Source organism: Anolis carolinensis, chromosome 2, assembly GCF_035594765.1.
Source record: "Anolis carolinensis isolate JA03-04 chromosome 2, rAnoCar3.1.pri, whole genome shotgun sequence".
Taxonomy (NCBI): Eukaryota; Metazoa; Chordata; class Lepidosauria; order Squamata; family Dactyloidae; genus Anolis; species Anolis carolinensis.
In genome coordinates this window covers 99,595,841-99,609,967 of record NC_085842.1, presented here as the reverse complement: position 1 = coordinate 99,609,967, position 14,127 = coordinate 99,595,841, and the positions used below count along the sequence as shown (strand labels likewise).

General features: G+C 43.8%; 1 protein-coding gene across 2 annotated transcripts in view; it reads right to left on the bottom strand.

The window, feature by feature from the left end:
• tbc1d9b (TBC1 domain family member 9B) overlaps positions 1-14,127 on the bottom strand; it is a 44,559-nt gene that overhangs the window by 13,276 nt on the left and 17,156 nt on the right. For both annotated transcript variants that reach the window (XM_062973871.1, XM_062973872.1), the window contains exons 10-15: positions 13,775-13,989; positions 11,866-11,983; positions 11,232-11,517; positions 10,340-10,469; positions 8,794-8,892; positions 7,809-7,877 (exon numbers count right to left, since the gene is read on the bottom strand). In XM_062973871.1, the coding sequence (XP_062829941.1) occupies positions 7,809-7,877; positions 8,794-8,892; positions 10,340-10,469; positions 11,232-11,517; positions 11,866-11,983; positions 13,775-13,989 (917 nt within the window). The remainder of the gene's footprint in view (positions 1-7,808; positions 7,878-8,793; positions 8,893-10,339; positions 10,470-11,231; positions 11,518-11,865; positions 11,984-13,774; positions 13,990-14,127) is intronic.

Sequence of the window (14,127 nt, the reverse complement as noted above, 5' to 3'; positions counted from 1 at the left end):
ATCCAAATACAAAACAGAAATAAAACAAATATTGGCTGGCATTCTGTATTGCAGCTACAGATTCATAATTTAAAGTTGCAGGTATGTAACTGCTCCCTATTCAGTGCTATTGCCATGATTGTAAATGTCTTTTTAATCCTGCCTCAAACTCCAGGGAACCACTCCAAGTAACAGAGGTCTATTTTGATGGTGATCTCAGACCTTTTTAGCCAATGACTTCCAGGGATCTACAGTACAACAAGAAATGGTGGCAGAGGCCTGATTCTGATTGCTGCAGTGCTGGTGGGAAGAGGCTGGAAGCATCATCCTTTTGCACCTCAATCACCAGCAGAACAGACTTCCACTGTTTTGAGCAACTGGTGTCTTTTAATGTACATTTGAGGGTTCAGGCCAGGAAGTAATCTTTAGTTACATATTCATAACTAAGTCAGAAATGTAGAATGCTGGCCATTATTGCTTTCTTAAGACTAACATTCTGTAGACTCAGTGCAAATTAAAACAAAGCAAAAGATAAATTAAATCTACTTAAAATAAAATCAGTAAATAAAAACAAAGATTCATTTTAATGTCTTGTCAGCTTCCTATTAATACTTGGAAAGGTTCTAAAGCAGATCAGTCAGTATGTCAGAATTTAGAAAAGAATGCTGTGATTACTAAAACTCAGCATAGATTTTGCAAAATCAAGTGCTGCCAGACAATCTGCCAAAATATGGGCTACACAATGCTTCTGCTGGCTTGGTTTATAACAGGTTGAGGGACTGAACCCTAAGCATTCTTCTTCATCTCTGAGAGTCTGCCTAAACAGACATGCAGTATTCATATCAAAGGAAGTAATAGACCCCTCCAATTCTGCTTTAGTCATGCCTCACTTGGAATATTGTGTCCCGACCTAACAAGCTGAAATATATTCAGAGGAGGGGAAACAAAATGGTAAAAGGTCTGAAAATCAAGCCTTATAAAGAACACCTCAGGGAATGATGTAAGTTTATCTTGATGAAGGGAGAATTGAGAGGTAACACAATAGCTACCTTTAAATATCTGATGGAATGTCATATAGAACAGAGGTTTTCAAACTTTGGTCTTCTAGGTGTTTGGTACTTCAACTTCCAGAAACTCCATCCATCTTGGCTAATTGTCAAGGACAGAACGCCACAAGATTCAAAGTAACAGAGTTTATTAGATTACAGAACTCAAAAATGCCCGTAAAACACAAGGGCCAGGCAGTTTTTGCCTTTAGGAGCAAAAAGGGGCAAAAGTAAATGTTCAAAAGATAAACCGGATTAAACCGGAGTTTAATCCGGGTAAAAAACAAACTGCTTGCTTCAGCCTGGGTATAAACGAAACGAAAGCCAAGGAACAAAAGATACAAAGAATGCAACTAATTGGCAGCAGATTCCTCTCTGCTGCCAACACTGTGCTTAGAGTAACTTGCGTCGCTCCCCCACACACACAGCAGACAGGATCTCCAACACGAGTAAATCAGCCAAGGATTGTAGCAGTTGAGTAGACCAGTTCCGTTCCGTAGATCAAAGCCAGAAGCAGACGTTTGTAGTTTTTCCAAGTCCAAGAAGGGGGGAAGACAAGCCGTGGTCAGTTCAGTCCGAGTTCTCAAAGCAGGAGATGGCGTCCGTCAAGAAGACGACGGAAGGTCAAGGTCACAGCACAGGAAAGCACACAAGTCTTCAGGGAAGCGTCCCACACACACACGGATCCCAAGCGTTTGCCCAGATTACCTTGCCCAACGCCATTTGCAATTGCTCCCAAGCCCCATTTTATGCCAGTTACAAATCTTCATCACTGTCAGCTGTCCTCCTTAACCCGGGCGTTTCCTCATCACTTTCCTCGTCAGAGCTGGAACACCTCTGACTACGCCCAACAGCATCTCCAGCTGTGGATCCCGTCCCATCCCTCCAGCTAAACCATGGGTCTAATCCTGAAGGTCCCCATTCATCTTCTGTCCCATCATGGCCAGTGGCACCCACTTCCTCCCTTACCCGAGTCCAATCCATCTCATCCTCCTCTGAGCTAACCAGCCCCTCCTCCATTCTCTCCATAAACCCTTCGAAAGACTCCTCGTCAGATGGTGCTGCAAATATGTCTCGCAGTCTTTTTCTCTCTCGCTCCTCGAGAGTATCTGACTCTCGAGGAGTCTTACGCCCACGTCTGTCAGTAACAGAGCCATGAGGCTCAATCATAACACTATCCCCTCTCACAAAGGCCTCCTCCCCCGATGGCGGAGAAGTGGCAGTGATACCCTCCGCTATAGCACCACGACGACTAGAGGTATCAAGTTTCAACAGCGAACGATGAAAGACTGGATGGACCTTTAAACTAGACGGTAAACGCAAACGAAACGCAACAGAAGAAATCTTTTTAACGATAGGAAAGGGACCCAAATACCGAGGCGCAAACTTTCCCCCAGCCTGTTTAATATGTTTGGAAGATAACCACACCAAATCCCCTTCTTCCAACTCCTCCCCTGCCTGCCTGTGGCGGTCAGCCTGAGTCTTCTGCGTTGCCTTAGCTTCCAACAGTAAGCGACGGGCAACATCATGCAATGCAGCCATTTCCGAAGAGCGGTACACAGGGTCCGAAGAGACCACATTGGTCGACGGCGCCACACCTCCCCGTGGGTGAAAACCATAAGTTAGCTCAAATGGCGTATGCTGACTAGACGTGTGCACCGCATTGTTGTAAGCAAATTCCGCCACCGGTAACCACTTTACCCAAGCCGTGGGTTGATCTAAACAAAAACAACGCAGATACTGCTCTAAGAGCCCATTAACCCGTTCCGACTGTCCATCCGTTTGCGGATGGAAAGCTGAAGACACGTTTAACTTAGTCCCCAAACACTCATGGAAGTGTTTCCAAAAGCGTGACACAAATTGCGGAGCCCTATCTGAAATAATCACCTCGGGTGCTCCGTGCAAACGATAGATGTGCTTTGTAAATAGTAAGGCCAACGTAGGGGCCGCCGGAATGGTTGAACAAGGAATAAAATGAGCCAGTTTACTAAATAAATCCACCACCACCCAAATACAAGTATAACCCCCAGACTTAGGCAAATCTGAAATAAAATCCATGGAAATGATTTGCCATGGCCTCTCCGGAACAGGTAAAGACGATAACAACCCTCTAGGGCGCCCAACAGGCGTCTTACTCTGCTGACAAACGGCGCAGCTGTCACAAAAGCGCAGAATGTCTTGCCGCATCTTTGGCCACCAGTAGCTCCTGGTGATAAGCTGTACGGTCTTGAACCTGCCAAAATGCCCAGCCATGGGTTCGTCATGGTGGGCTCTAATCACCTCCAACCTGAGGGTCCCCACTGGTACGTAAACCTGCCCCCTACGCACCAATACCCCGTCTTGATCCTGGAGATGCGGCAGTATGGTACGGTTACCTGCAGAGAGCAGCATCAGTTGCTCCTGAGTCCACACATCATCCTTCTGAGCCTCAAGGATCTGGTCATGTAACCCAAGCTCATTATCTACAACACACAGAGAGGCAGTAGGCAAGATGGTCTGACATACTACCTGCTCATTGGTCTTAAATTCCGGCTTGCGGGATAAAGCATCGGCCCGCAAGTTTGCCTTCCCCTCCACGAACTGCACCTTGAAGTTAAACCTGGAGAAAAACAAAGCCCAGCGGATTTGACGCTGGTTTAACTTCTTTGCTGTTTGCAAGTGCTCTAAGTTCTTGTGATCAGATCTGACCACGATCTGGTGCCGTGCCCCTTCAAGCCAGTGCCGCCACACCTCAAACGCCACCTTAATCGCCAACAACTCCTTCTCCCATATGGTATAGTTCTGCTCGAAGGGTGTTAGTTGCCGCGAGTAAAATCCACAGGGACGCAAGGTCCCTGAGGAATCCTTCTGAGACAATACAGCCCCCAACGCGTAGCTAGAAGCGTCCGCTTCTACCACGAACGGTCTGTCAACATCAGGATGGGTTAGTATGTTGTCCGATTGAAAACTAGACTTTAGTTGTAGAAACGCCTCGTGAACTTCCCGCCCCCACACAAATGGCTGTTTCTTGCGCAGAAGCTGCGTCAAAGGTACCGTGAGCTTTGCAAAATTCGGAATAAACTCCCGGTAGTAATTAGCGAAACCCAAGAACCTTTGTACATCCTTCTTAGTCTTCAGCTCCTGCCATGAGTTGACGGCGTCAACCTTATGTGGGTCCATTTTAAGTTCCCTACCTGACACTACATGACCTAGGAACTCCACTTCAGGCACATGAAAGACGCACTTGGAAGCCTTGGCGAAAAGCCCATTAGCCCGCAGTCGGTGCAGAACCTGCTTGACATGTTGACGATGTTCTTTCTCGTCCTTAGAAAAAATCAAGATATCATCCAAATAAATCACTAAAAATTGGTCAATTAGATCCCTGAACACATCGTTCATGAACCTCTGGAATACCGCAGGAGCATTACAAAGCCCAAAAGGCATGACTCGGAACTCGTGGCATCCGAAACACGTGTTAAATGCCGTCTTCCATTCATCCCCTTCCCGTATACGGATTAAGTTATAGGCCCCCCGCAGGTCAAGCTTGGTAAAGACCTTAGCCCCTTGCACCCTTGATAACAGTTCCGAGATTAAAGGGAGCGGGTACCTATCCCGAATGGTGTATTTGTTTAGGATCCGATAGTCACAGACCAGCCTAAGTTCCCCAGTCTTTTTGGCTACAAAGAATACTGGTGCCGCAGTTGGAGAACTAGATGGGCGAATAAACCCCTTGGCTAAATTTTCATCTAGAAACTCCCGCAAAGCTTGCCTTTCCGGTACAGTCAAGGCATACAGCCTCCCTGCTGGCAGTTTCGCACCTTCTGCCAACTTGATGGCGCAATCATATGGCCTGTGCGGTGGTAATTTGTCCGCTTCTCTTTTACAAAATACATCAGAGAACTCCCCATACTCAGCAGGCACTCCCTCCATATCAGAATGAGTAACATTTAGAGTGCAACAGTCCTGCCTCTTTAAGATCACTTTACGTGTTGCCCAATCTACTTGTGGGTTTACTACAGCTAGCCAATCCATCCCCAGGATCACATCATATCTAGGCAAGCTCGTAATATCCCACACAAACGTTCCCGTTACTCCCTGCACCTCCCACGTTACTGCTGAGGTTTCATGGTTAACCACCCCAGTCTCCAGCAGTCTCCCATCTGCTCCTTCCACCCACACGTCGCATGCCTTGCGCACTCTAGGAATGCCATGCTTCTTAGCAAACTCAATATCTACATAGGAGACCGTAGCCCCTGAGTCCAGCAGTGCCAAAGTAGAAACAAGTTCCCTTCCCCCAACAGATAATGTAATGGGTACGAAAACATGCTTCCTCCCCTCAGTTGACTGCTTGAGGAGCCCTAGTGCGTTGGACTCACGTCGCACTAGGGCTGGCCTTTTCCCGAAAGCTGGGAAGGTTTCACATTACAATTTTTGGCAAAATGCCCAGCATTCCCACAGTACAAACACAAGCCCAGCTGCCTCCTACGGCTCTTTTCCTCTGTAGACAGCTTTTTAAAGACCCCAAGCTCCATGGGCTCTTCCCCCATCACCACAGGTGCCCTGGTTACATGCATGGGTGGCGCACACATTGCTTTTGAGTGTTTACGAGCCTCGAACCTTGCGTCTAAACGCAGCACCTTAGCTACTAAGGCGTCCCAGCTTTCAGCCGGCTCCAAGCGTGCTAATTCATCCTGGAGCATATCACTTAACCCGGCAGTAAATAAAAGCATGAATGCATTTTCCCCCCAATCCAGCTGGTGGCGATACAGGTTAAACTTATTTAAGTAATCCAAAACAGTCCCCTTTCCCTGTTTCAACCGATACAGAGCCCACCCAGCGTTCTCCGTGCGGAGAGGATCCCCAAAAGTATCAGTTAACAACTTTTTGAAATTATTCAAATTGTCCTTGACTGGGTCATTTCCCAAAATTAAGTTAGTGGCCCATTGTCCTGCGGGACCGGTCAACAAACTCAAAATAAAGGCCACCTTGCTAGTGTCTGTAGGAAAAGCATGAGCACTGAGCTGAGAAAAATAAAGCTCCACTTGTGCCAAAAAGGTTGGCAACTTGCACCTGGTTCCGTCAAAGCGTTCAGGAGTCAAAACATGTCCTTTCACAGCCTGAGCTGTTTGGCTAACGGTAAAAGCCGTTTGCAATTGGTCTACTTTGGCCCTTAACTCATCCATCGTCTTCCTGACGGGTTTATTGCTGCAATAAACTTTTTATGGGCGTTGGGCAATCTGTCAAGGACAGAACGCCACAAGATTCAAAGTAACAGAGTTTATTAGATTACAGAACTCAAAAATGCCCGTAAAACACAAGGGCCAGGCAGTTTTTGCCTTTAGGAGCAAAAAGGGGCAAAAGTAAATGTTCAAAAGATAAACCGGATTAAACCGGAGTTTAATCCGGGTAAAAAACAAACTGCTTGCTTCAGCCTGGGTATAAACGAAACGAAAGCCAAGGAACAAAAGATACAAAGAATGCAACTAATTGGCAGCAGATTCCTCTCTGCTGCCAACACTGTGCTTAGAGTAACTTGCGTCGCTCCCCCACACACACAGCAGACAGGATCTCCAACACGAGTAAATCAGCCAAGGATTGTAGCAGTTGAGTAGACCAGTTCCGTTCCGTAGATCAAAGCCAGAAGCAGACGTTTGTAGTTTTTCCAAGTCCAAGAAGGGGGGAAGACAAGCCGTGGTCAGTTCAGTCCGAGTTCTCAAAGCAGGAGATGGCGTCCGTCAAGAAGACGACGGAAGGTCAAGGTCACAGCACAGGAAAGCACACAAGTCTTCAGGGAAGCGTCCCACACACACACGGATCCCAAGCGTTTGCCCAGATTACCTTGCCCAACGCCATTTGCAATTGCTCCCAAGCCCCATTTTATGCCAGTTACAAATCTTCATCACTGTCAGCTGTCCTCCTTAACCCGGGCGTTTCCTCATCACTTTCCTCGTCAGAGCTGGAACACCTCTGACTACGCCCAACAGCATCTCCAGCTGTGGATCCCGTCCCATCCCTCCAGCTAAACCATGGGTCTAATCCTGAAGGTCCCCATTCATCTTCTGTCCCATCATGGCCAGTGGCACCCACTTCCTCCCTTACCCGAGTCCAATCCATCTCATCCTCCTCTGAGCTAACCAGCCCCTCCTCCATTCTCTCCGTAAACCCTTCGAAAGACTCCTCGTCAGATGGTGCTGCAAATATGTCTCGCAGTCTTTTTCTCTCTCGCTCCTCGAGAGTATCTGACTCTCGAGGAGTCTTACGCCCACGTCTGTCAGTAACAGAGCCATGAGGCTCAATCATAACACTAATAGTCTGGAATTCTGGAAACTGAAGTGCAAAAAAATGTGGACATATGTTTGAGAACCACCAATATTAAAAAACGGAGCAGGTTTGTTTCCTGCTGCTCCAAAGACTAGAACACAAACCAATGGATCAGTTGCAGGAAAAGGAAGAACATTAGAAATAACTTCCTGAAAATAAGAGCAGTTTTTGAAAGAAATAAAATGACTTGGAGGATGGTGGACTCTCCTCTGTTGGAAATGTTCAGTTATGTGTCCCAAGTGCCTAGGTTAGGACTAGATGGCACTCGGGACTCTTCTAACCTGATTCTAATTCAGAGCAAATTCCTTATAACCCCAGAGCTTCAAAAGTCAGGCCTAAGGGACCTGGCCTGACAATGTTAGACAAATTACAAAATAAAAATTCAGGCTTGGACTTGGCAAGATCACAGGATGGAGGAGGTTCCAAAATTGAAATGAGGAAAGCTGCTAATAGTAATAATAAAGAAGATATAAATAGTCCTACCTTAAACACTACATAGAGGTCTTCCAATTCCTGCATAGAAAAGCTAATGTCACCAGATATGGCTCGGACCTTTAGAGATACAGAAAACAAATCCATCTTAATTTTATTAGCTACAAAATTGGAAAAGTTTAATTCAGTAACAACAGGAAGCTGTATTTTACAAAGCAGAACAACATGACTTTCAAAACTGGGGGATTTGACCGGAGAAAGGAAGGAGTATGTAATGATTTTGAGCAGAATACTGAAGTCTGCATTTGGGAGTTATTGATCGCTAAGACAAGATGCAAAAAAACCAAACAAACCCAATGACAGCTAGAGAAGAATAGCTCTATTCCCTTGAACTCAGAAGGGTATGCAGAGAGGAAAAAAAACTGGTAAAGAAACATTAAATGCATTTCCTGCTCTCAGATCACTGTAATTGGTAGTGGGAAGAGGAAATGTGTCAACTTCTTCTTCCTTTCACCTTTTATCTCTTCAATCTTCTCATTGTCTAACCATCTACAAGGGCATAAAACACTTGCTGGAGACATCTGATGCTATCTGGAGGGAAGGGACACCACAATGGCACAAACAACAAAGAAAAGCAGCAGCAAGAAGATGTGAAAGCTACTCTTCCCTTGAGACTCTCCAGCAGGACAGCTTGACAGCTGAGAAAGGTCAGCCTCTTCTGCTGCCACACCCCTGATGGGGAAGGGGAGGGCAAACCAAGGGCCTCTTAAGGCTTGTGCTTAATAAAAACCACATTTTTTCCACCCCAACTCATTAATATTTGAAGAATAATACACAGCAGTTGCTCAGCTGCAGCACTGCATTATCAACACACTTTTTCAATTCCCTCAACCTAGTTTTTGCTACAAAGCAACAGTCTTTTGGCACAATATCATTCCATTTTGTTCATTATAACTTCAAGGACATGGTACAGGAACAGAGTAGAACAGTGAGATCAAGAACTTCATGGCCATTCTAAAAACTGAGTGCCACATACCACACTTCTCTTTGCTGTATCCTCCAAAGAATGGATCACTTTCAGTCTCTGCTTAAATCGCATCTGCTCAATTTCATCTGCTTTCAAATGGCCAAATTTCTGTAGTAAGAAAAATAGGCTAGGTTTGTAATTCATGACACAGGAGAATTCCATGCATTTGAAGAAACATCCAAAGTTTGCAAATAATTTACTAAGCAGTGGTATCATAAGGGGTGAGACAACTGTGAGCAACAGTGGCCTCTAGATATGCTTAAAAGCCACACACCCATAGACTCCAGGGGAAAAGTAGGGTGCAGGAAATACACAACAAATGTATTGATTCAGGAACTGGACTCTTCTGTGATTTCTATTAAGCACAGAAATTATTCTGCCCTGTAACTTAGCATCAATAAGATGATTCACCATCAGAGCGTCAAACATGTGTAATATACAAAGGTTTTGCTTTATGTCATGAGTCTAACATAGAATCATAGATTAGTAGAGTTGGAAGAGACCTCATGGGCCATCTAGTCCAACCCCCCGCTAAGAAGCAGGAAATCGCATTCAAAGCACCCCCGACATATGGCCATCCAGCCTCTGCTTAAAAGCCTCCAAAGAAGGAGCCTCCACCACAGCCCGGGGGAGAGAGTTCCACTACCAAACAGCTCTCACAGTGAGGAAGTTCTTCCTGATGTTCAGGTGGAATCTCCTTTCCTGTAGTTTGAAGCCATTGTTCCGTGTCTTAGTCTGCAGGGCAGCAGAAAACAAGCTTGCTCCCTCCTCCCTATGACTTCCCCTCACATATTTATACATGGCTATCATGTCTCCTCTCAGCCTTCTCTTTTGCAGGCTAAACATGCCCAGCTCTTTAAGCCACTCCTCATAGGGCTTGTTCTCCAGACCCTTAATCATTTTAGTCGCCCTCCTCTGGACGCCTTCCACCTTGTCAACATCTCCCTTCAACTGTGGTGCCCAAAATTGGACACAGTATTCCAGGTGTGGTCTGACCAAGGCAGAATAGAGGGGGAGCATGACTTCCCTGGATCTAGATGCTATACCCCTATTGATGCAGGCCAGAATCCCATTGGCTTTTTAAACTGCCGCATCACATTGTTGGCTCATGTTTAACTTGTTGTCCACGAGGACTCCAAGGTCTTTTTCGCACATACTGCTGTCAAGCCAGGCGTCCCCCATTCTGTATCTTTGCATTCCATTTTTTCTGCCAAAGTGAAGTACCTTGCATTTGTCCCTGTTGAATGTACATTTTTAGATGTTAAGAACCAGACTGAATAAGAACTTTTAATAGAAGAGAAGTGGAAGAGAAGGGTAACATGACAGTAACCAAGTTTCAGGGCAGAATCATTTTTATGCTTAATTGAAACTGCAGAAGAGCTCAACTCCTGAATCAATACATGTTGTGTGTTTATAAATAAGGCAGAGATGTTGTAATAAAACACAGCACTAGTAAGTAATTAAATTAGCAAAAAAACCAACAACAAAAAAAACAAAAAAAAAACAAAAACCAAAACCAAACTTCATAGGAGCAAAAAGCTTAACAGATCTTGACCTCATAGGCTGTTTTAATAAGTTCAAAGATATCGATTTTCACAGGTGGATCATCGCCACTTGTCAATAAGGCATGGAGGTGGGGAATGGGTGGGGAAACACTCTGTCGATTAATTACATTGTCCAGGTACCTACAAAAAAAATCAAAAGACAAAATAGAACTTTGAATGAGTATATAATCTCAAAATCATGGTTAGGAAACTCAATTATTCTGAATAATTTATTGCTACAGATAGTATGATTCTCATGAATGCCATCAATGGTATGATTTCTTTTGTGACACAAAAATTTTGAGTTTTGATTTTCAGAAAATCAGATGGGACTATATGGATGATAACAAACCAATTTACAAATAAATATTAAACTGGTTTAAGTACAGCTAGACATTTGAGTATCTGATCATTAAGAGCAAAACAAACTTTTTATATTCGTTCTACACGGACCCTGCTCGTCTTCTTCAGCCCAAAAACTTAGGCAAACCCCCAAATTAGTATAAAATACTATTGATCAAATGAAATCAATGGAAGGGTCAAAGGGAATTCACTAGTCTCCCTCACAGAAACTGGACTTTCGGGGCATAATTTTATTAAAGAAGAGATGGAACCAGACAATTCAGAATTCCACAAATTTGATTTTTTGGTCAAAGAGATTCTAGATTCAGAGCAAAAGTCTCCTAGGCTTTACAATATTTGCAAGTACATTCCATACCACAAAGTGTACAGCAGCTGATTTTAAACATACTGATTCTTATTAACTTGCAATGTAACTAGTTTATTGTGGAACTATAACTCATAATAAGCAGCTTTCTGTCACTTGAGAACAAAGAATGAATACATCAAGGATATTTACCAATCCCGTTTGTTCATTTAATTACAAAACAAAAACAAGGCTACCTGCCCAAGACAGTCATGGCCTCGCCTTCATCACAGCAGTTTAACAACTTATCCATGTTGGCATCCAGGATGGCCAGTGATACTTGCAGGATGACTTTGATGCCTTCATAGAAGAAGCAGTCAACTATGACCACAGCGCTTTCAAAAGGCATGACACTGAGAAAGAGGGTGAGGAACCAAGAGAGGGATATACTAGAAATGACTCCTAGATCCTGCATCTTCTCAGACAGCTGGGGAAGGCAGTCTCGTGTTAGCTCCTCAAAGATGCCCTGGTCTACCAATGCACCTGGATGGGAGGAGATAGGGGGCAAATGAAGGCTTGAGGTAACAGCAGTATAGAAGACATTTGAGCTCTGTTCTTTAAAGCAATATCTAGAGAAATATTAATTAGGAATGCATCCATGGAGAGATGCCTTTGTATTAGAGGTAAGAGATTAAACAGCTTATTTGATTTCATCCAATTTATTTTAAGAAAAATTACAATGATTTTATGAGACTAATGTTTTCAGACCAGCATCTCTAATTCTAAAGATAACCTATCTGAACCATATATCTATTCAAAATCAAACCTTTTTGCTTCAAGCTACTTTGATTCTAACAAATGTTATCTTTAAATGTTACTTGGAAGACTTACCAACAACTCTGGTGTTATAATAATCTGGCAGCATCCTTTCACACAGAGCAACAAGGAGCCAGAATGCTTCTTCCTCATTACAGTACAGAAGCAGTACCGATGTCACAATGTTCATAGCCTGAGAGCAGATAGATAGATACACACAAATAACATGTACATACATTAATAGTACATACGAAATGTATTAAGGGAAGGAAATCATATACTGTGATTTAGTTTTAGAGCTTCAGACACAAATAATAAATTAGACATCTTGAACTAAATCTTTGGATTCAGACAGCCAATATTGTGCTTTGATCAGAAACTAGAAAATTAGAGATGTGGCAAAGTGAAAAGAGAGGACTTCATATATCTTGCTCTTATTTTATCCTCTTTCCCATCTATTTTCTTTCTCCTAAAGTATGAAACAAATTGATAATAGGGTCGGGCTGTGGCACAACTGGTTAGTAGCCAGATGCAATAAATCACTACTGACGGAGAGTCATGAGTTCGAAGCCAGCCTGGGTCGGATTGAACTCCCAACCATTAACAGATTAGTTCACTGTTGACCTATGCAGATCGAAAGACATCTGTGCATCTGTCGAGTAGAAAATCTAGGTACCACTTTATGCGGGGAGGCTAATTTAACTAATTTACGACACCATAAAAACCTCCAGCAGCGTTCGGAAAGAATGAGGAAGTACTCCATCAAGGACTCAGTGTCACAAGTAGATGATGAAGTAGCAGCTCCCCCTGTGGCTGGAATAGAGCATTGAAGAGAGCCCAATTTGTGGTACTCAACTCAGGCAGGGGAAATCCTTTTTTTAAATCCCACCGCTGCCTCCAATTGAGGAGATGTGCGCGCGTGTGAGAGGGAGGGATGGAGGATGTGTGAATGTATGACAGGGAGGAGTTAGTGGATAAGGAAGGATAACAGAACTGATGGGTTTAAATGAGTAAAGATGGTAACTTATATAGATAGGTACGGTAACTGCCACCAACGTGAGGTAATAGTCTTCCTTCAGAGTTACAGAGAGGCAAGGAGACTGATCTTTATGAACAATAAAACTCAAGTTTATTTTGGTACATAAGCGTGTGTGGTTTCAATCAGTAAACGTTCCGGATCTTAAGTTACAATGTAGTCTTTCTTGAATGGATATATCTTAAATAACTTCTCTTTGAACAGTAAATAAAACACCCGGTCAACTTATATCACCAGCCTTTCTCCTGAGTGACCATTAGCTGCCGTCTGCTTGTGACCAAGCCTCTATTTCCTAACTACCTAAAACTGTCCAAGAGCAGCGTCTCTTTTTCTGATTCCCCACAGCTCCTAACTTCCTTAGAAGTCTAACAGCAAAAACTGGTTTTTTTCAAAAAGCACAGGCTTTTTAACTGCCAACTAAGCCACGCCCCCTTCTCCTCCAGAGAGAGGTTACGTTGCCATGGCAACCCGCTGAACACAGCTGGCTTCCATGTGAGACCTGTCTTCATCAATACATAACTCCCCCTTTTTCCTTTTAATAAACAAATAAAATCATATCAATAATTCCCATTAACTCATAACATCCTTACAAGCATACTCTCATGAAGCCGGAAAATGTTAAATTGCCTCTGCATCTGTCTATATGTCGTATGTCTAATGGCATTGAATGTTTTCCATGTATATCCGCCCAGAGTACCCTTCGGGGTGAGAAGAGTAGAATATAATTACTGTAAATAAACAAATAATGTCAGAAAGAAGTTTTGCATCTTATCGCACTAGGCTTTTGCCTTCACTGTGCCAAACTGAGAATGGTCCTTAGGGTCAAGGAGGAGTCTCCACCCAGGGAAGACATTCCTACTGGCCTGAGACCTAGACCCCAACATGCCATAATGTGCAATCAGTAGTGACATACAAAAATGAGGCAGTCCGCAATTGTTGTTCTCCTACCTGGCAGTAGCCAATGGTGGGGTTCCGAAAAGCATATGCTGTTAGTACCCTTCGTAACGCAGCAATCCCCAGTTCATTTTGAAAGGCAGGATGCTCTGGCATTGAACGATGCAGGTCCCTTTCAATTTCCTCTGTGGCAAGACTATACTTTCCCAAGGACTGTTCCACCAAGTCCGCATAGTACCCAGGGTGAGTGCTCATCTCATTCCAGGCTCCTGCAGCCAAAAAAAAAAAAAAAAAAAGCAGCTATCATCTTATTTACAACACTCATTATTTCCTGGCTATTCTAAGGGGCTTCATGCCCAAGACTAAATGTGTGACTTAATAATACAATGAGGATCATATATTTAAAA